This window comes from Micromys minutus (genome assembly GCF_963924665.1).
Source record: "Micromys minutus genome assembly, chromosome: 1".
Classification (NCBI taxonomy): Eukaryota; Metazoa; Chordata; class Mammalia; order Rodentia; family Muridae; genus Micromys; species Micromys minutus.
In genome coordinates this window covers 27,158,737-27,178,845 of record NC_137969.1, presented here as the reverse complement: position 1 = coordinate 27,178,845, position 20,109 = coordinate 27,158,737, and the positions used below count along the sequence as shown (strand labels likewise).

General features: G+C 47.6%; 1 protein-coding gene across 2 annotated transcripts in view; it reads right to left on the bottom strand.

The window, feature by feature from the left end:
- Positions 1–6,476: 6,476 nt before the first annotated feature.
- FAM53A (family with sequence similarity 53 member A) overlaps positions 6,477–20,109 on the bottom strand; it is a 29,040-nt gene continuing 15,407 nt past the window's right edge. For both annotated transcript variants that reach the window (XM_080909841.1, XM_080909840.1), the window contains exons 4-6: positions 18,604–18,658; positions 15,628–16,391; positions 6,477–6,995 (exon numbers count right to left, since the gene is read on the bottom strand). In XM_080909841.1, the coding sequence (XP_080765967.1) occupies positions 6,684–6,995; positions 15,628–16,391; positions 18,604–18,658 (1,131 nt within the window). In that variant the 3' untranslated portion in view covers positions 6,477–6,683. The remainder of the gene's footprint in view (positions 6,996–15,627; positions 16,392–18,603; positions 18,659–20,109) is intronic.

Here is a 20,109-nt window from a genome sequence, read left to right as displayed (position 1 = left end):
GGAGGACTAGCTGGAGGCTGTGGACATGAGACCATAAAGGTCACCACCTACCTGTAGCCTTGATCTTGGAGGGCCTGAGTTTCTCTGTGCAACCAAAACCCTTGTTCGGGTGTTGGGAAGAGAGCAAAGTGTGTTGGTGGTGGTAGCCACTCATCACCAGGACCAGCTGAGGCTCTAGCTACCTTCTGACCCCTCTCCAAGTCCCCAAACTGGAAGTGACTATGAGGCCACAATCTCCCTCCCCCTCCCCTATGCCGTCTAGATATGAAGGAAGAATGAGAGCAGACCAGCCCTCTGCCTCAGCTCACAGATTCTGTCTGGTTTCATGTGCCTTGTGCTATGCTTTAAGAAGGATTTCTTTTTCTCTGTTCTCAGAAACTGACATTTTATGCTGAGCTTGATGGTGCATGCTTGGTGGTGATTCCAGCACTTTGAGGGAGATTAGGAATTCAAGGTCATCTTTGGTTACAAGTTGAGGTCAACCTTGATTATGAGACCCTGTCTCAAAAGAAGAGGAGGAGGAAGATGGGGGGGGGGGAGGCTGGCCTATAAGAATTATCTAGAACAGTGTGGGTGAGATGGCTGAACAGGAAAAGGTACCAGCCACCAGCCTGCCAACCTAAGTATGGTTCTCAAAACCCACATAGTGGGAGGAGAAAACTGACTCTCACAAGTTGATCTAACTTCCACATACCCACTATGGCTCCTGTGCATATGAATGCTCATATATACAGTGGACTTGGGTATGCACACGTGTGAACACACCACATAAATGATACATATATGTGTGTGAACACACACACACATACATATATACATATGGTATGTCTGTGACCTGGAGAGGGCAGAAGAGAACACTGGGTCCCCTAAAACTGGAGTTAGAGATGGTTGTGAGCTGCCATGTGGGTGATGAGACTCAAACCCAAGTCCTCTGCAGGAGCAGCAAGTGCTCTTAACTGCTAAACCACTTCCCAAGCCCCATAAATGTAATTTTTAAGTTGTTTTTTTTTAATCACCTGGAGCCATGCTTATTTTTTTTTAAACATTTATTTGCTTTGTGAATGTTTTACTTTGTGTGTGTATATGCCCCAAGTGCATGGTTGCCAGTCCCTGGATCTGAAGTTAGGGATGGTTGTGAGCCACCACGTGAGTTCTAGGAAATCAAAGCTGGGTCCTCTGTAAGAGCAACAAGTGCTGTGAAGCTCTCTCTCCAAACCCCTAGATATCTCTCTCTCTCTCTCTCTCTCTCTCTCTCTCTCTCTCTCTCTCTCTCTCTCTCTCTCTCTCTCTCCTCTATTCTGTAGCCTAGGCTGCCTGGGAACTCATGGTTCTTCTGCCTCAGTCCGAGTGCTGACATTAACAGGTATACTCTGCTATATCCAGCTCAGGTCAAGTGTCTCACTACCATTCAGATGAGCTTATGGCCAGAGGACTATCTGTAGTTTCTCTTTCTTCTTGAGTCAGTCCCTGACCTTACTCCTCAAGAATGTGTCCATCTCCTCTGAGCCGCCCCTAACATTGCCCCCCCACACTTTTTTTCAATCTACCTTTGGTACTGTCCCGCCTTCCATTCCTAGAAGTGTTTATCATTTCTGAAACCTTGGTCAGTGTGATGGTTAGGTCTTACCGTCACAATCTAGAATCATCTATGAAGATAGTCTCAAGGAGTTAGGTCAGGGTGGCCTGTGGGCATGTCTGTGGGGGACAGTTCTGGTCTTAATTGATTTGGGAAGACCCAGTCACCATGGGAGGCATCACTCCCTAGCTTTGGATCCTGACTGTATGAGAGTAGAGAAAGTGAGCTGAGCAGTAGGTACGCATGCATTAACATCTCTGCTCTTGACTGTGGATGTGATGTACCGAGCCGTTTCTGACGCCCTGACTTCACTGCTATAGTGGACTCTCACCTGAAACTGTGAACTAAAACAAACTCTCTTCCCTGTATATTACCTTTTCCTCAGGGTATTTTATCACAGCAACAGAAATGAAAAGCAAGTTCCAGTTCCAAGCATAGCCGGCAGGTTTGTTTCACTGCTGCTTGGTGGGCAGTTTCTGGCATCTCTGCCTTCATCTTAATATTTATCTCCCCTTAAAGGGGGTTTATTTGGTGGGGCAGAGGGGCTGGAGAGATGGCTCAAAAGTTAACACTGGTTGCTCTTGCTGAGGTCCTCAGTTCAATTCCCAGCACCCACATGGTGGCTCACAATCATCTACACTGTGATCTGGTGCCCTCTTCTGGCATGTAGGTATATATGAAGATAGAACACTCAAGTCTTTAAAAAGAAGGGGGAGGAGAGAAGGTTAAGGCGCCCACAGTGGCCAGAAAAGGACACTGAAACCTTTGGAACTGGAGTTATAGGCAGCTGTGAGCTGACATATGGATGCTAATAACCAAACCTAGGACTTTGGAAGAACAGCCCAATGCTCTTAACCCTTCCTTGCCATCTCTTGAACTTTCTTTTTAAGATTTATTCTTTCTTCCTTATTGAGCAAATGACTACTGTTAAGCTAAATGTCCCCTGGGTAAAGATCTGGAACTAAGAATAGGTTTTTATTTTTCTGTTAACTTTTTTCTAAAACAGGATCTTAAGTAGCCCCAGCTGACCTGGAACTCCACATCAGTGAACTGGTGACAAACTGTTCATCCTGAGCAAGAATTATGAGCATGAGCAACTGCCCTGCAAACTTTTTGCATTTTTGAAGGGTTGAGAAGGAAGATTACTACTTCTCAGGAGGGCACCTATGAATGGGAAACCCAGAATACTGATGCTTGGGGAGGAGGGAGAACACTTGCTATTCTTTTCATTTCTTAAACTGGAAGCTTAGCTTATTCATGTTCAACTTTTTTTCCTAGTACAATCACCTAAGATTATAAGTTACCTTCTATATACAACTTCATATATGTCTTATGAATTCTGGTACGCATCCTCTCCTCTAGCATCTAATCCTAGAGATTTTCTGGGTTTTTGGGTGGGTGGTTGTTTTCATTTTGGACTTTGGTTTTTGAGTTTTCTTGTTTTGTTCTTTTGTTTGTTTGGTTGGTTTTGTTTGGTACTAGGGATGAACCCAGAGTCTCAGACATGCCAGGCAAATAAATGCTCTCTGGCCTAGCTGCCCCTCTAAGCCAAGACTCAGTCACACCACTCAAGCCTCACCTCCAAGTCTCTCACTGTTAGACTCTAAGCCAGTGCTCTATTATCAAGCCATGTCATTTGCCTCTTACTGGTAGGTTCCAGGTCAGAACTTTACTGTCCTTCACTGGTGGATTCTAGGAAAGTACTCTACTGCCCAGCCCCTGACTGGAGGAGTCAGACAAGAGCTGTCACAGAGCCTCACTGTTAGTTCTAAATGTTTTAATTCCTATTATTTCTTCTTTGACCCATGAGTTACATAAGTGCATTTCTTGTGAATATTTAATGTGTGTGAATGTACACATTTGTATGTCACTTGTGTATGTGTCTGTAGAGGCCAGAAGTGGGTGTTGGATGCCCAGGCGCCAGGATTACAAGGAGTCGGTAGATACCTGATACGGTGCTGGGACTGGACTCAGATCCTCTGGAAAAGCAGCAAGTGGTCTTCATGGTTGAGCCACCTCTCCAGCCCTCTTATCAATCTTTTTACAATGAAGTTTTGTATCTGTTATGGACGTATGGTCAGGTAGTTCTGAATAAATATCAATTCCTTGGTATGTACTGACAGAACCTGGTCACACTCAGATTCCCCATGCCTGAAATGCTTTCACTTCCTGATGTTAGGAGCATCACCAGGGGATGTACATGAGCTCAGTCTGTCCTTACCACTTACCTGAATCCCCTTGGGAGAGGATATTGGTGATTATTTTTTCCTGTAGTCTGTCCAGCTTTTGTCATGGCATACAACTTCTGAGAACAGTTACATCTGTAGTTTCCTTTTCACAGGAGATTTAAGTCTACTCCTATGTGCTTAAACCAATTTTAATATACTATTGTGCCCCCAATCCTGTTTTCGCCTCTGGAGTCCAGGTCCCTATGCTGCAGCCAGCACCCAAACTTGTCCCTTCTCCAGAGCCTTTGTACCACCATCTGTTCTCCCTAAGCAGAACATGCCTCCTCAGATGCCTCCCCCACGAGTCAAGAGCTGCACCCAGTGCCCAGGGACCAGCCAGGTAATAATGCAAGGCACATGGATGCCTAAGACCGAATTTTCTGGTGAGCCTTCAGGGGTGTCTGTGCCTGCCAGGCCTGGGTGAGGGCATTATGCTTGGGATCCGCCACTGTATCTACACCAGCTAGACCTGTACCACCTGAGCCCCACATGGACAGGCAGGAGGTCTGGGCACATGAGAGGATACCCCCTGTGAAGACAGCACTTGAGGTAGAAGCTGGGAGCCTGAGCAGGCTGGGCAGAGAACAGCTACCAGGGTATGTCCGTCTATCTCAACAGGATTCAAAGATACGCAGGCTTCAGGCCACCCATCTAGTCCGTCCTTAAAAACAGTAAGTCTAACAGACTCCAATATACAAATGCCTGAGACGTCATATAGACAAAACCCATGTAATGCCAATGTTTAAAGACAGAGGTGGACTAGAAAAATGGCGAGGGTGACAAATGGGGAAGAATAATTTAGCTTCAAGATATAAAAGGTTCAGGGGCTGGAAAGATGGCTCAGAGATTAAAAGCCATCTTAAAGAGGCTACTCTTGAGTAACCCACATGATAGCTCACAACCTTCTTTAACTCCAGTCCCAGGAGAACCTCTTCTCACATCTAAGGACACCAGGCACATATATGTTGTGCATACATGCATGCATGCAAAACACACATATATGTAAATGATAAATTTAAAATATAAGATATAAAAAGTTCTAGAGATGTAAGTCATGTGACTGTCTTGATGTCACTGAACTGTGTACCTAAAGCAGCAGTACAGTTATCAAACAGCAGCTGTAAGGATGCTGGGAAATCAGCCTCACCGAGGGGTCTGGGGATAGAGGCAGGTTGTACTCCCATGTGGGTGCTGGCAGAGGTGAGAATGCCCGAGGAAGTCTGGTAGGGCTGTAGCCAGAAGCTGCTTAGCTGGTAGAAAACAGGGCACCTATGCAGATCGGAGAGGGCCCCACCCAGGCTGAGAAGTTAGGGCAGGGAAGAGCTCAGAGGCCCAGAGCAGAAAACAGAGGCAACTGGAGGAGGGGGACAGGCTTTGGAAACAGAAGAAATGGTAGCCTTTGTGAGGTCTGAGTTCTGTCTAAGAACTGAAGAAAAGCCACAGGGTATATGGCAAAGGGTGACAGCTTAAGCATGTAGCCACTCAGACATGCTGAGTGGAACATAAAGCAAACCTATTATCCCTATAGTCCTCTGTGAGGACACCCCACCTCCTGAAGGCCAGGTGGCTAAGAGGCCCTCGTTGGCATGGGAGACACTCAACAGCTTTAGAGTGATGTCCTCAGATGACAGGCCAAGGAATGGGTGATCTCACACAGGATTCTAGTGGTCCACAGCAAGGGAGCCAGGTCATTTATCATAAAGCTGAGACCAGAAGCCACAGAGGGGCAGTTCTCAGTGCTAGGCCATAAGCCTGAGTAAGGAAAACTCATCAGCCCTGGGTAATATACGATGCTAACCAACTGGTTGCAGAATTACGAAGTCACACTGCTCAATCCTTGGCCTGAGTGACTTCTGAGTAACGCACTGTGATGACACCCATTAAATAAACCAGGCTGTTCTAGAACCAAACACTAGAAGCTTTGGTGTAGCCATGCAAACTAGCTGGGTGGCTGCCTGTCTCAGAGGGCTCTTCAGATGCAGCCCAGATTTAAAACAAAACCCTTTGGGACATCAACAGAAAGGAAACCTTGAAGTCAATGTGTCAGACAAGAGCCACTGAACACAGACTCACAGTGGGTCTGCTGTCTGTTAATAGGGGCAGGGCACAGTGGCTGGCATAATGCTGGTTCCCAGTCACAGAAAAAAGGTTAAGAGACCCTGAAAGCCAACCTCCACATAACCTGATGTATGTCCCAGATCATCTGAGAGAGAAGCAGAACTAATGTTAATCACCTTTCATACAATAAAGTTTCTCCAGAGATGATAATTTCCTGTGTTGTCACAAAGCCCTTTCTCATAATAGTGTTCCCTCAGTGGACATCCCAGGGGTTAAAGTCTCTGAAGAGGTGATAGCCATGCTGCTAGAAGCATCACTTTCTTGGACTGGTAACGGCCACTTCATGCCCCAGAAGCCTAAAGCCACTAGGTTACAGAAAAGCAGTCTCAAGACTTAGTCCAATCCACCCAGCCAGCCAGCACTTCACCATCAGAAAGCTGGTGAGTGGTTCAAGTCAGCAACTTGCCAACTGCAGATATCAAAGGCAAAGTGCATGTAACACCCCAAGCTCTCAGGCTGTGATCCGTCCCCAGGGAGTCTGCAGACCATCAGCCCCAAGGCTGTCTAGCAAATCACACTCGTTTTCACAGCAGGCTTCTGACAAAAAGAGAATCTATGTAGAATTGTGTTTAATAGAATGCCCTCTGAAAACCCATTTCAAAATAGAGAAGCTCTCCCAAACTGTAGAAGCCATAAAAATGCAAAATACTTCTTTAGGAAAAACTGAATCAAAATTACGCCTCAATTTTCAAAATAACACACAAGTTATTTCCACTGGTCAGGCACCAAGGTGACAGACATCAACCACTGCTCAGCCGAAGTCAGTTGTTCTCAATCTGCTCCAGGTCCAGGTCGCCGTGGTCCAGTGGGAAGATGCCCTCCTCTCCTGCACTGTCCCAGTCACTGGGGTCCCCACTGCTCCCACCCTCGCCTGTGCTGACCTCCGGCTCCCCTAAAGCCCAGACACTGGGGCTGGCAGGGCCAGGCCTGGGAATACTTGGGCTAGAGCTGGGTGTGATGATGCCCACGAGGCCCTGTGAGTTACATGGAGAGGACACAACAGTCTTCGCCTGGGTGTCATCTTCATCATCTTCATAGTCCAGGGAACAAAGGCTCTTTGAGTTTTTTAAAGTCTGCAATAGAAAATACACGGGCTGAAGGCATTTCTGGTAGGTGCTAGGCAAGACAACACTCTGCCTGCCCAGGAGGGTATCTAGCCCATCCCAGTCACCAAGCACCGGTGACAGCCATAGAGCTGTGACTTGGACTCTGCTTACCTCATCCCTGGCCTCATCAGAAACCAGAGCCACAGAGCTCCCATAATGCCTGCTAGGCTGTTTCTGGGAAGCCCAGCATGGAACCCACCAAGACCAGAGACACCGGGTGTGTGAGTACCTAACTCCTACCCGGGAAGCCCCAGAGCCAAAGACCTCAGAGAAGGCTACATCCCGCAGCCTATTTTGCTAGACCCACATACACACAAGGCTCATTCCTCAATCCCTAACTGCCTCAGTCCTGCTTCCTGCTGTCCACTCTCATCTTCTCAAATACAACATGTGAAGAGCTTTTTCATTCTAAAACCTCTAAGCCAAAAACACTCAAGGAGTCTCTAAATACCCTTGTCCAGGTATGCCCTCTGAGCCTTGCCAGCATCTTGGGCTGCCTCTAGCATATGCTACCCAAGGCACACCCAGGGCACAGAGCCATTAGAGCCAGCTAAGAGGTTGTACTGTCTGCATGTCCACTCTGAACTCAACTACCAGTCTCTGCTCCAAACCAGAGCTCACCAACTGAAAAAGACTTGCCTACCCAGAGGGCTGTGTTCTGCCTTGTGGCTGGGGTGCCTGGAGTGTTGCTCAGAGGTGGAAAAATGCAGTCTGGAATGGAAGGCCTCTGTCCATGTTTTCCCAAGTGGGAAATAGCAGAGTCTGGGACAACTGCTGTGGTTCCCAGTCTCCTGTGTACCCAGGAACTGCTGGCATACCGCTGGGAATTGGGAAGGGGTGGAGGGTCCTGGTCCACATTTCCCCTTACAGCATCCATGAGCCAGGCAGGAAGTGGAAGGTGGGGAGCAGAACCCAGTTTGATTCCAAGTGAGTGCTGAGAGCATGTGAAGGCCTTCTCTGGGAGAGTTGGGTGCTGTTCTTTACGAAGGCCTACCCATTGCTCTGATTCTCGATGAAGAGACTGTGCTTGTTCAAACTACTATATTTGATGGCTAATGTGAATGCATACACCTTATTCAGGGTGAGTCAGGGATTAAATAGCTAACTGTTGTGGTCCTCTCAGTGGGGTGTCGTAGCTACACGTTCTGAGCAGGTAGTGTTAGGCAGGGAGTTGACCCCATTCCTACCATTCTCAATTCTGAGTTCACAGGGTTTGGACTCACTTGCCAGATCTTCTGTCTGGTGGCACGGTCCACTTGCCCCACAACCTCAGACTGCTTCACATGTCTCTTGGAACTCACCCATGTCCTGAGATGCATATATGTTAGGGCTACACACACCACCTGCCTTTGACACGGCTAGGCCTTGCTTTGCTGCCACTTCCCTGGTGTGACCTTGTGTTTCCCTCCTGCAGTGCTCAGTTCACACATCCCTGTCTGTGCCACTACGTAAGGGCTCTAGGAGGGCCGTGGGAACCGGGAAGCAACACAGATGCCAAGACACAGACCACACTGGTCTTCAGAACACCAGCGAATTAGTGATACAAAACAAAAAACCTCCAAAATTTGTAGGAATAAGGACGGACAGACAGACAAAGTAGTCTAGGGTGGCTTTAAATTTGCTATATAACCGAGAGTGGCCTTGAACTTCCGATCTTCTACCTCCTACTTTCTGAATGCTGGAGTTTCAAAAATGTGCTACCACTCTTGGCAAAAATCTACTTTCTGATTAGAAGATCCCTAGAAACAGGCCCATCACAATTGAACATAAACACATGAGCCCAAGGGAGAACACGGCTTCTTCCTCAGGGCTGTGTTTTTACAGGAATTAGTTGTCTCAACAAGACAAACTGCAGTGTTTTGTTTTTATTGTTCAGCTATAGCAAGTGACTCTCTGCTAGGCATATGGCACTCAGCTATGCACACAGCTGTCATCCCATGCTCGGGAGAGTTACAGTATGCTCAGTTTCTGGGCTATCTGGGAGGGTACACACAGAAACCCTGTCTCAAAAAACAAAGCAAAACCCAGCAAGCCAATTTAAGAAGCAATATTCCAAAAGGCAAATCCTTAGAGATATAAGCAGTTAGATTTTGATCACAAGATGAAAGGGAGTAATTTATTTTTTTACTTAAATCAAGATGAATTTGACTGTCATTGTACTAGCTGGAAGACTCTGCAGTATATTTCCTGTGGCCCTGCTGGACAGTGGAAACATCCAAATGCAGGACAGTAGACCCTAGGCACTCCCAACAATAGAAGATGACACCTGGGTCTGCAATCAGAAGCCTGCCTTCACCTCAGGACTTCCGCACTGGTCTGACACATGTGAGAAAACACTGCTGGACCCCACTGTCCTCTGCAGTCTCCTCGATTAACAGAGAAATAACCACCACTCAACAAAGAACATGACACAAAAAACTACCATCCCTGAGACCACACCTATCATGACTTGAATTGACACCATGCCTCAAGGGAAGCACCAGCACCTATAGCCACAAAAAGAAAGAAAAAGGAAAGGCAGGCTGGCTGGCCAGGATGCTGTCCATGCCAGGAATCTTCTGAGCTAAGTAAAAGCAACATATTCTGTTGCATGCAGTTACCACTGCAAACCTCCTCTCCATGATGAAGCCAGGGGGATTCTAGAACACCACCACGCTACAGCTATCCTGACACTGCTCCACAGGCACCCAGGAGCTTTCCTCTCCACATGCTGAGCAAGCCACCTGGCAAATAGACATGTAAACGTTGTTCACAAGCTCTACAGCCTGCCAGCAAAGCTGCTCCACAGACCAAGTAGAGCCAGAGTCTGAGCCAGGTGGAGTAAGCCATGCCTAGAGCCTAGCCATGTGTGTCTGTGCCAGGCCAATGCCCCAGAGTGGCCAAAAACATCAATAGACATCTGCACACATCCAAGAGGGCCTTCCTCGGGTGTCAGTGAGGGAAGGATCGCCCTGCGAGATACATGCAGCATATGCCTTGCAGATGACAAAGACCCTGCAGTGTCTGCCCCTAACTCTGTCCAAGAAGAAAGATCTACTCTCAAAATAGAATTAATTTCAAGAATAGATAAAGTTTTGACAACAGTGGGAATAAGGAAGTGAAAACACTTGTACCCCAAATGCAGAGTCCGGGCTCCAGAAGACTCCACTCTCCAGGCTGAGACTATCATCTTCCCAAGGACTCAGACACTAAAGAACTAGCCAGAATCACATGAGTCCCAACACCAGTCTATACCATAAAACTCGAAGATGGGATGTGCTCAGACTCTTGTGTCAAAAGGAGCAAATGGCAGGTACTGCCACACACTAGAGGAAACATCTCATCTGAAGACACACCAGAATAAGCACGGGAGGAAGCAAGCTTAAGGATAGGAGCTCCCAGACCCCAAAATGTTCACCCTCTCCCAACAAGGTGCAGAGAGTCCACAGAGGTAAGATATCCATAGTCCTCCAAAAGAATCCTGGGAGCAGCAGAGTGACACCAACCAGACAGGATGGGTATGAAGGGCTCAGGGAAGCCCCAGCGCCTCAACACCACTGAATAAAACAGACAGTGATGTGTACTGTACAAGACAGGACGGAACAGAGCCAACAAACTAGAAATTCAAAAGGGTCATCCCAGAAATCAGCACTCAGCCACCAGGCAAGTGCTACTCCAACAGAAACACAAGGTTGGTCAAGATCTCAGGAAGATGGAAGGGTGGCCTGAAGGGGATGTAAGGGCAGTATTCCACACTAGGTATACAGGAAAACTGACCACCCTGGGCATAGTGGTCCTTAACACCCCACTACAGACTGGAAAAAAGTCCTACCCACTGCTATGCCCCACAGAACACAGTCAGCTACTGGCTATTGTAGGGAAGATGATGAGACAGGACTTTCTTGGGTAGGACAGCTGTTTCAGAACAAGGTAATAGCATCTGGTAGCCACACACGGGTCATATGTGGCCACAAGAGATCAGCATCAATGAGAAAAAAAGGACAGGGGAAGAGGTGGGCCCTTGAGTGTGATGAACAACATGCTGGGTCTGTCCTGCAATGACCTGTTGCTTCATAAATCCAACACACTGGTACCATGGCGTCACACAGAAACCTCACTCTATAAAATGTGAAACACATTACAATTGATCTCCCCACCTTCACCTTTTTTTTTTTTTTTTTTTTTTTTTTTTTTAGACAGGGTCTCTCTTTATAATCCTGGCTTCCTGGAACTCACTCTGTAGACCAAGCTGGCCTGGAATTCCGAGATTTGTCTACCTCTACCTAAGTGCTGGGATTAAAGGTGTGCACCACCACACAGAGTTTAAACAATCTTAAACTGAGAAACAAACAAAAACCAAAAAACCTAGCAGACAATCCTGAAGTCAACACTAGCAGGGCAAGAATAGGGAGGTGTGAGGACCATTAGCAGACAAGGACAGAGAGGGAGCAAGGAGAAATGTGGAGCCAGTTTATGATGAGGCAGCTCCACACACAGGTGCAGGAAGTGAGGTGAGTAGACATGGTTACCCATGGGTGGCAGGTCTAAAGATACAGCCAGCCTACCTGCTGGATCCTTGCCTGTGAGTCTGCATGCAACCAGACTTGTGAGGGAGAGGAAGCCCTGCTCTCAATGTTTACCTGACAGTGCTATAGACAATGGGCAGGGATGACTGATCATGTGGTACTCCACAGCTGTCAAAGATGCCTAGACTGTACGACACAAGCTATGGGCAGGGTTTGGCCCTGGGAGGTCCCAGTGCCACTCTGTTCATTAAAATGGCAACTAAAGAAAGCACTGTTAAGTGCTACTCATCACTGGGGAGAGGCAAAACATTCATTACTTTGCTTTTTAATAGTCTCAGATGCTATTTTAATTTGAAAGATCACAATGGTAAAATTAGGAAGATGGAAGCTTCAACAATACAAAACCACAGGCCTGCACCTCTGCACTGTTGGCTGCACTGTCTGTCAACAGTCTCCCACTGAGAATGTGTCCAGGACAGAAACAGCATGTGCCTATCAGGCAGAAGGCAGAGTTGCAGCCCCAAGACATCTTAATTGACCAAAATCTAGAAAAAAGTTTAAAGTCATTTTGAGGGAGGTACTTAAAGAATGTCTGGAGGCTGGGAAGATGTCTCAGTCAGTAAAGCACTTGCCACGGAGGTATAAGGGCCTGAGTCTGACATCCAGCACCTAATATAAAAAAAAAAAAAAAAAAAAAAAAACAGGAATGATGATACATGCTTGTAATCCCAGCACTGGGGACACAGAGTCCCTGGGCATCTGGTCACTTGGCCTAGCCAAACCGGTGAGCCCAGGTCCCAGAGAGAAAATGAAAAAAACGTTGCTAAAGTGGTTACTAAATTAGCATAATCCCTAACTGAATCATAAATGTTTGCCCTTATGCCCACAGATAAAGTGTAGTCCTCACCCCTCATCCAAGAAACTTCTCTACAACAGATGCAGAATCACAACCAATCAAAAATACAGAGTTGTGGAGCCCAGCCCAATGAACACATTTACAAAACAAGTCCCTCACATAAGGCTCAGAGAACACTGTCGAAATGGAGCAGGAAGACTGTAAGAGACAAAGGATCAGGAAGTTTGCTGTCAAGACTGTTTCCTACTAACGTCAGAAAGCATAGTCACCCATATGACTGCCTAGACATGCGCTAAACAACATGCCAGAGTGTAGCAGGCATGGACCACGAGGCCTCAAGCTTACACAAAAAAACCACAGGAATATATGTGCAAATACATATATGCAAATAACAAAATTAATGAAAAAAGAGTCCATGAATTCAAACAGCAAGAAGGGGGATGTGAAAGGATTTGGAGGGAGAAAAGGGAATAGAGAAATGATGTAATTATAATCTCAAAAATGAAAGAATAAATTAAAAAATAAAAATTGGTGTGGAAGACAGGTGTGGTGGCAGGCATGGGCCTTTAATCCCAGCACTTTGGAGGCAGAGGGGGCAGATCTCTGTGCATGTTCGTTCGAAGCCAGCCTGATCTACACAATAAGTTCCAGGACAGCCAGGAATACAAAGAGAAACACTGTCTCAAACAAAAACAAAAACAAAAATGAAGTAGATATTACCAAGGTTGACCTCTGGATTCCACATGCACCACTCACATGAACATCCACATCCACATTTAGGTACAAATAAAAATAAAAGTATATACACAAATGCACAAAAAAATATAAATGCTATTCTCACCTGCCTCCTTTCCTACTCGCCCTGTCCTCAGAACACCATCTGTCTGCATAATCCCAGCTGCTTCAGCTGGTGCCTGCTCAGTTCGCAGGGCTTAGCACAGCCACTGCAAGGCAGTCCTTTAAGCAGGTCAGTGTGTTGCATGTGTGCTACATGAATGACACTCACAGAAACTAGGTCCCACAAGACACTGCAGCTCTTCAGATCACCCACTCTGGAAAGATAAAGAACACTAATGTGTCCCATAAACACCAATGATCAGGAGCCACAGGAGGGAGCTGGGAAGCAGATCCTGCAGCCAAGTGTGACCAGAACCTTTCTGCTGAGCTTCCTGTCCCATGACCTGAAGGGATAGAGAGGCAGCACAGCTCAGATGCTTCCAGATCAACTGGGCTCACGGGTCAACCAGTAACAGCTAATGATACAGTAATCCTGACCTTTGAGTTTAAGTTACAATGTGATGTGGGGACCAAGTGGAGGCTGACAAGAATAGCCTCCATGTCAGGAACAGAGGATATTGAATCCTAAGGCAGACAACCAGGGAAGGGAGGGACAAGGAACAGACCAGAGAGCACCAACGTTACAGCCACGGCTCTGGGGGACTGCACAGTGGAGCAGTGATGAGGGGGGCTGCAGGCACTCTACCTCAATGAGCCCATCTATAATGTCAGCACCAGCACCACCCTGGCCAGACTTACTTTCCTCTACCTCCTAAGGAACCCACAGCATTCACAGCATCTCCAGAATAGGACTGCCCTTGTCATCAGCCCATCTTTGTGGCTATTCCCCTCCACAAGAGGTACCAAGTCAAGGACTTCTCTGCTGGCAGCCTCATCCCACGCTGCAGTCCCCCTGCCACCACCACACGGTGATACCACAAACCACACCCATCGCACTAGCTACCTGAGACATACCTGAGTATCCAGAACTTATTGCCAACTTCTCAACAGTCAAAATCACACTAAAAGCACCACCATTTACTTTCTATCAGCCCTCTACAGTCATACCAGAAAGAATGGGCTTTCGACCCTCACAGCCAACAGCAAGAAGCTTCTGGAAAACCTGTCAGACAGTCAACAGTCGCATCAGCAGAATGCACAACAGGCATCAGCAGAGCCGCTACCTCCCATGAGACTGGGACTGCCAGGCAGGCTTCTACCAAACCTGGTGGCAGTGGCTGACCTATGGGCTCAAAAGGCACACTAAAGCAGCTCCATTCAGGACAGCCCTGGCACTACTCACAACTCTGAGTCTGACAGGCATCCACAGTAATGCCTACGGGAGACAAGTCAGGCTGAAAGCCCTGGAATAGGGATGGACAGTGGGGAGTCTGGAAACTGCCATTGCCAGTCACCCAGAAGAGACAACACTGCCCCCCCAATACCCACAGTCCTGATTCCTGCAAAATTGCCAGGGTGCCATGCCTTAAACCCAACATTCAGGAGGCAGATGCAGGCAATCTCTGACTTTAATGCTAGGCTGGCACCTGAGTTGGCACCCATTTATATAAGTTCCAAACCAGCCCAGACTTCATAGTGAGGCCCTGGCTGGGAAAAAAACATGAGAAATCCTCTTTATTATTATTATTTATTATTATTATTTCTGCTCCTCCCTAACAACCCAGAGAGGAACAGAGCTGCCAGGCCCTACTCCAGCTCTCACAGAGGAGCTGAGAAACCCTGCCCAGGCTCCAGGTGCATAGGAGGGGACACGCCCACCTAGCCATAGTGAGGCCTTTCTCATTATTCTCTCCCCCACTAACAGCAGTCAGCACCTCTCTGGATCCACTTGAGAGCAGGCAGTGGTATTGCCAGACACAGTGGTCTACTACGCCAGCTAAAGCCTTTCCTCAAAACCAAACACCTCTAGAATGTGTCGGGAGTGTCAAGGTGCGAGAGCTCACACATCCAGGTGCCTAATGGCCTCTGAATGAGGCACAGCTCAAGCCAACAGCTCCGGGTCCTGTAGCCATCACAAGCCAAGAGACTATGCTTTCAGTGGTGCCACACTCTGCCTCAGCCTCCAGGAATGGCTTTCCCCTTTATAAACAATGCCACCCCAAACTAGTTAGGGCTCCCAAGGCTGTATCAACAAGGCAACAACTTAGTTGAAAATCCACATTCAGTCCCTCCTTATCCTCTCAGAGACCAGGGTCCAGGATACACAATGTGGGGGCTCTGCCTGTGAGGTATGGCTGAGGTTTTTGAGGCCAGCTGAGAAAAGTCATCCTCACCAACCCAAGTTATGCCATGTTCCCTGACAAGCTGGCCTTACACAATATCTAGGCTCAGAAGAAACTTGTCAAGATTACAGGAGTGCTGACCACAACCAACCTCAATCTAAGATCAATATAAGGCAAAACATGTTCCTATGCACCCAAGAACAAAGATGGGGCCTCACCCGTGTCATTTTCAGAAAGTCCAAGGATGGGCGAGTCCACCTGGCATCCTCCTCCCGTCTCCGCTTACGCCGGACCCTCCTCCCATCCAATACACAAGGCTGTGAGCGGCACCGGAGCAGGCCATGGTGCCGGCCTAGCTCAGGTGTGGAAGTGGGGGTGCTGCTGGCTGAAGGCAGGCAAGCACCAGCATCTGCAAGGTGCTCTTGTGAGAGGGACAGCCGGCGCCTGGAGGAAAATGGGCAGGGCCCTGTAGAAAGCCAGGGAGGACCTGAGCTTGTACTACCCTCGCTGCCCTCCACAAAACCACTGCTGGCTGAAGCTGGCCGGGGCGTCAGTGGTGAGGTAGGGCCAGTGGGTGACACAGGCCTCCTGGGTAGGCCAGGAACTAGACTGCCCTGCAGGGTAGGGTTGCCAAGGCCGCTGCAGCACTGCAGTGTGGCACTCCCGCCACTGTTGCATCTCCTCTTAGAGATGGGAGTCCACACCTTGGAGCTACCAGGGCGCCATGGGGAACGGCATCGAGCCAGCTCCTCTGGCTCTGACAGGGACCGGCAATGTCGCTTGGTTGGTGGTGCTGCAGGTGGCCCTGTGCTCTCACGGAGGTCCAGGAAGCGGCCCACATCCATGGGCCCTGCGGATTCCAGCTGCCACTTGAGACCTTCGGCGCGAGACACACCATGTGGGCCCACTGAGAAGGGGCCTGAGGCTGCCTGGCTTCGAATGGGCCATCCTCCATGTAAGGCTTTCCAGGGACTTTTATCCACTAAGGAAACACAAAGGTGTGGGAGAAACAGGTGAGCAATAGGGAACCGCCTGCTGCCTCCCTTCCCAGGCCCACGGACATATCTGGACAAAAATACCACTGCTCACATGGGCCACTGGCAGCTGAATGGCCAGGCTTCACCTGGTCCTTGTTTGTTATGTTTTGGTTTTCTGAGAGTTTCTCCATGTAGTCCTGGTTGTCCTGGAACTCACTATGTAGACCAGGCTGACCTTGAAGTTAGAGATCCACCTGCCTCTGCCTCCTGAGTTCTGGGATTAAAGGCATACACCACTAAACCTGGCTTCACCTGGTCGTAAGGAATTGTCTCTCTATTTCTTGAAAATACTCTGATTCTGATCTTACTCCCATTACATTAATACAGTGTCATTAGAATGCTTTATTACTATCCCTGGCCTAAAGACAGACCTTTAACAGCCAAGAGCCAAACAAAGCTACTTCCTGGAAACAGCCTCATTTCTTAATGACCCACATAGACAGCCAGTCTCAAAGCTTCTTACAGAGGATTCATCTACACCCGAGTGTAGTGGCTCACCCCTGCGATCCCAGTACTTGTGAGGCAACTGCAGGATTAATGAGCTTTTGAGTTTTACTTTGTGTCTGTCTCAAACAAAACAAGACTTGGCTTGGACATTTGCCCGCTGGACAGGGCTAGGACAGAGACCTCCATGATATCCTCAACCCTCTACTTCTTCAGCCCTTCAACAGGGTGCTGGCAATGTGCCTTGGTGGCTGGTCATCCTGTAAAACCATGTGCCCAAGACATCACAGATAAGAGCAGCATAAGGTACTTCTCCTCTGCCTCTTCCAGCAAATCCATTGAAGAGGATTAGAAGTCCTTAAGACATCTGAGCCCAGACTATAGCCCACAAGACTCAAAACCCTAGGAGCTAATACAAATATACTTTCCCCAGGGTATAGCCTACATCTCTACATACCTGTCCAGCCTAGTCTAGCTGCCCTCTGATCAGCTTGACCACTCAGTACAATTTGGCACCCAGACGCTGCATGAGTTTCTCAGAGCTGCCAATGGCCCTAGTTTCTGTTCCTCTTATTGGCACCCACTCCAGCCCTCCCTCACAGAAGTAAAAAGTCAGGTATGTGGGTGTCTTCAAATGGAGTCAGCCCAGCTGTAAAGCTTAAATATCCAATGACCTGACCAGAGGATGCTCTGACACTTTTAACGGGAGGGCATCCAACAGGTTACCCAGCTTCTCCCTGCTGCTTCCAACCACTGACAAGCTAAGAGGCACTAGAGAACAGGCCACAGAAACCAACAGGAAACAGCCAAGGTCACCTCTGGGGAAAGATACATCAAGGGCCCTGGGATGAGGTTGCAAGAAGGTAAGACAAGAGACTGAGGGGAGAAAGGAAGAAAGGAATGCAAACAAGCCCTCAGAAACTCTGAGCAGGGACTGTGGTCTCATAAGCAAATGGACTGGAGGAGTCAAGTCAAATGGTAGTGAAGGCACAGGAGGTGAGGTGAGGTGAGGTGAGGTGAGGTGAGGTGAGGTGAGGTGAGGTGGAAACCTGATGGAGACCTCACCTCTTCTGTCTGTGAAAAGGTTGGCAATGCTTTAGAAATCTGGTAGTCAGCAAGGTAAACCTGACGTGATTCCACCATGTGAGGTGCTCATTCCAACTGTCAAGACCAACAGAGTGATTCCAACCCCAGGGTCTTTGCCTGGATTTACCACCACACTTAGGGACCACTATCCTCTCTAATTGCTAAAGAGCAATGGTCAGGAAGTGACTGCAAGCCTATGCAGGCCCAGGAGTACCCATTCAGCCATTTCTACAGCAGAATGGCAGCCAGAACTACATACACTTGGTCATCCTTTCTCTGATAGCTGAAGGAAGTCACAAAGTAGACTTATGTCTCACATAAAAGGTACAACAGTCCTCAGCTTTCTCCCACATCACTACCAGCAGCAAAAGCAAAGGCTTTGCTGAACCCTGGCTCATCCTGCTTAGAGACCAGTTCTGACTCCTGGCCTATGAGCAGGGAGGGTGGTGCCTCACGATCTTCCTGCCCCATATGTAGGTCACACAAAGGCCTCCCTGAACCTTTTCTGACTATCTGACTCAGTCCAGCTCTAAGACCCCCACCTGGCCAAAGGTCCAATGCCACCTTGCTCCATCATCAGCTACTTTAGCCTTAGAAAGACCCTCCCTGGGCTTCTGAGACACTTACCGCCAATCTCCAAAGGGAACAAATGGCCAGCTTTGTTCAGTTTCTCAGCAGAATACTAAAAGTGACAAGAAAGAAGTCTCAGTACTCAGGTGAAAACTCACAAATTTACCACAGTAATGCTATTTCTCCCTAACACCTCCATTGGTGTTTAAAATTACAAGCATTGATCTCTGGAAAATACCTTTCTTAAAAAAAAATTAACATTTTAAAAAACATTTATTTTGTGTGGGGTGGTATAGAGGGATGGGTTGTGCATATGTTACAGTGAACATGTTAAAACGAGAAACAACTTATGGGAACTGGTTATTTCCTTCCACCATGTGATCAAACTCAGATTGTCAGGCTTGGCAACAAATGCCTTTACCCACTGAGCCATGTTACTGGCCCACAACAAGTGGTTTTTTTAAAGCTAACAAAATCTAGATGAACAAATGGGCATTATCCTGAGCCACTGCAGGCTTCCTTATGAAGCTCTTGCCTTTCCCTTTGGATAATCTGTGCTAATGGTCTTTCATGTGCTAATGGTCTTTCAAACCACACCACACAGTTACTACTCAGAAAGACCTGAGGGCTGGGAAGAGGTCAGCAGATCTCAGTTCAATTCCCAGCACCAACACAGAAGCTCACAACCATCCAGGGAATCTGATGCCCTCTTCTGGCCTCCTTCAGCACCAGGTACATGGTGCACATACATTCACACATGGAAAATAAAAATAAGTACAAATTAAAAAGAAAAAAAGGCTGAGCCAAAATCTAAGAGCCCTTTACTGATCATAACAGTCCATGGACAAGATCTAAGCCCTAGCCTAACTGGTCCAAGTCTTGAGACTGGTCTAGACAGCAGGGTGACCCTCCTCCAAGAAGGTAGATTAGCTATTAGCAGTCTCAGAAATTAGCAGGAAATGTCATAGCAACTACACCTAGTTTTGGGGAACTATTGTTGTTTCACATAGAGAAAGCCAGGTGTTTGGTACACATTTATAATCCCAATATTCAAAGAGGCCAAGACAACAGGAATACTCCAAGTTCCAGATTAGACTGTTCAATCAACCAACCAACCAGCCAACCAATAAACTAGACAAGTATAGTGGCACATGCCTATAATCCATCACTTGGGACTCCACAGAGATGGAAACAGAAGGACCAGAGTTTGGCTACATAGCAAGTTCAAAGCCAGGTAGGCTAGGTAAAACTCCATTATAAATAAATTAATTAATTAAATAGTAAATTAAAAGTTGGGTTTGAGACTCAGAAAAGGGTACCCCTTCAACAGCAGGTAGGCTGCCTACACACAGGTCTTCCTCTGCAGTGGATTATGTTTCCCCTAACACAGCTGAATGGGGGTGGTGAACACATGACCAGCCTGGGCTGTGTGGGCACTGGACAACCCCAGGCTCACATGGAAAGAGAAAGCTGCTTTGCAGATACTGCACAAGTTTAGAAGCTCTTACACCGACGTGCATTATCAGTGAGGTACCCATACCTTTTAAAGACCTGCAAATGCCC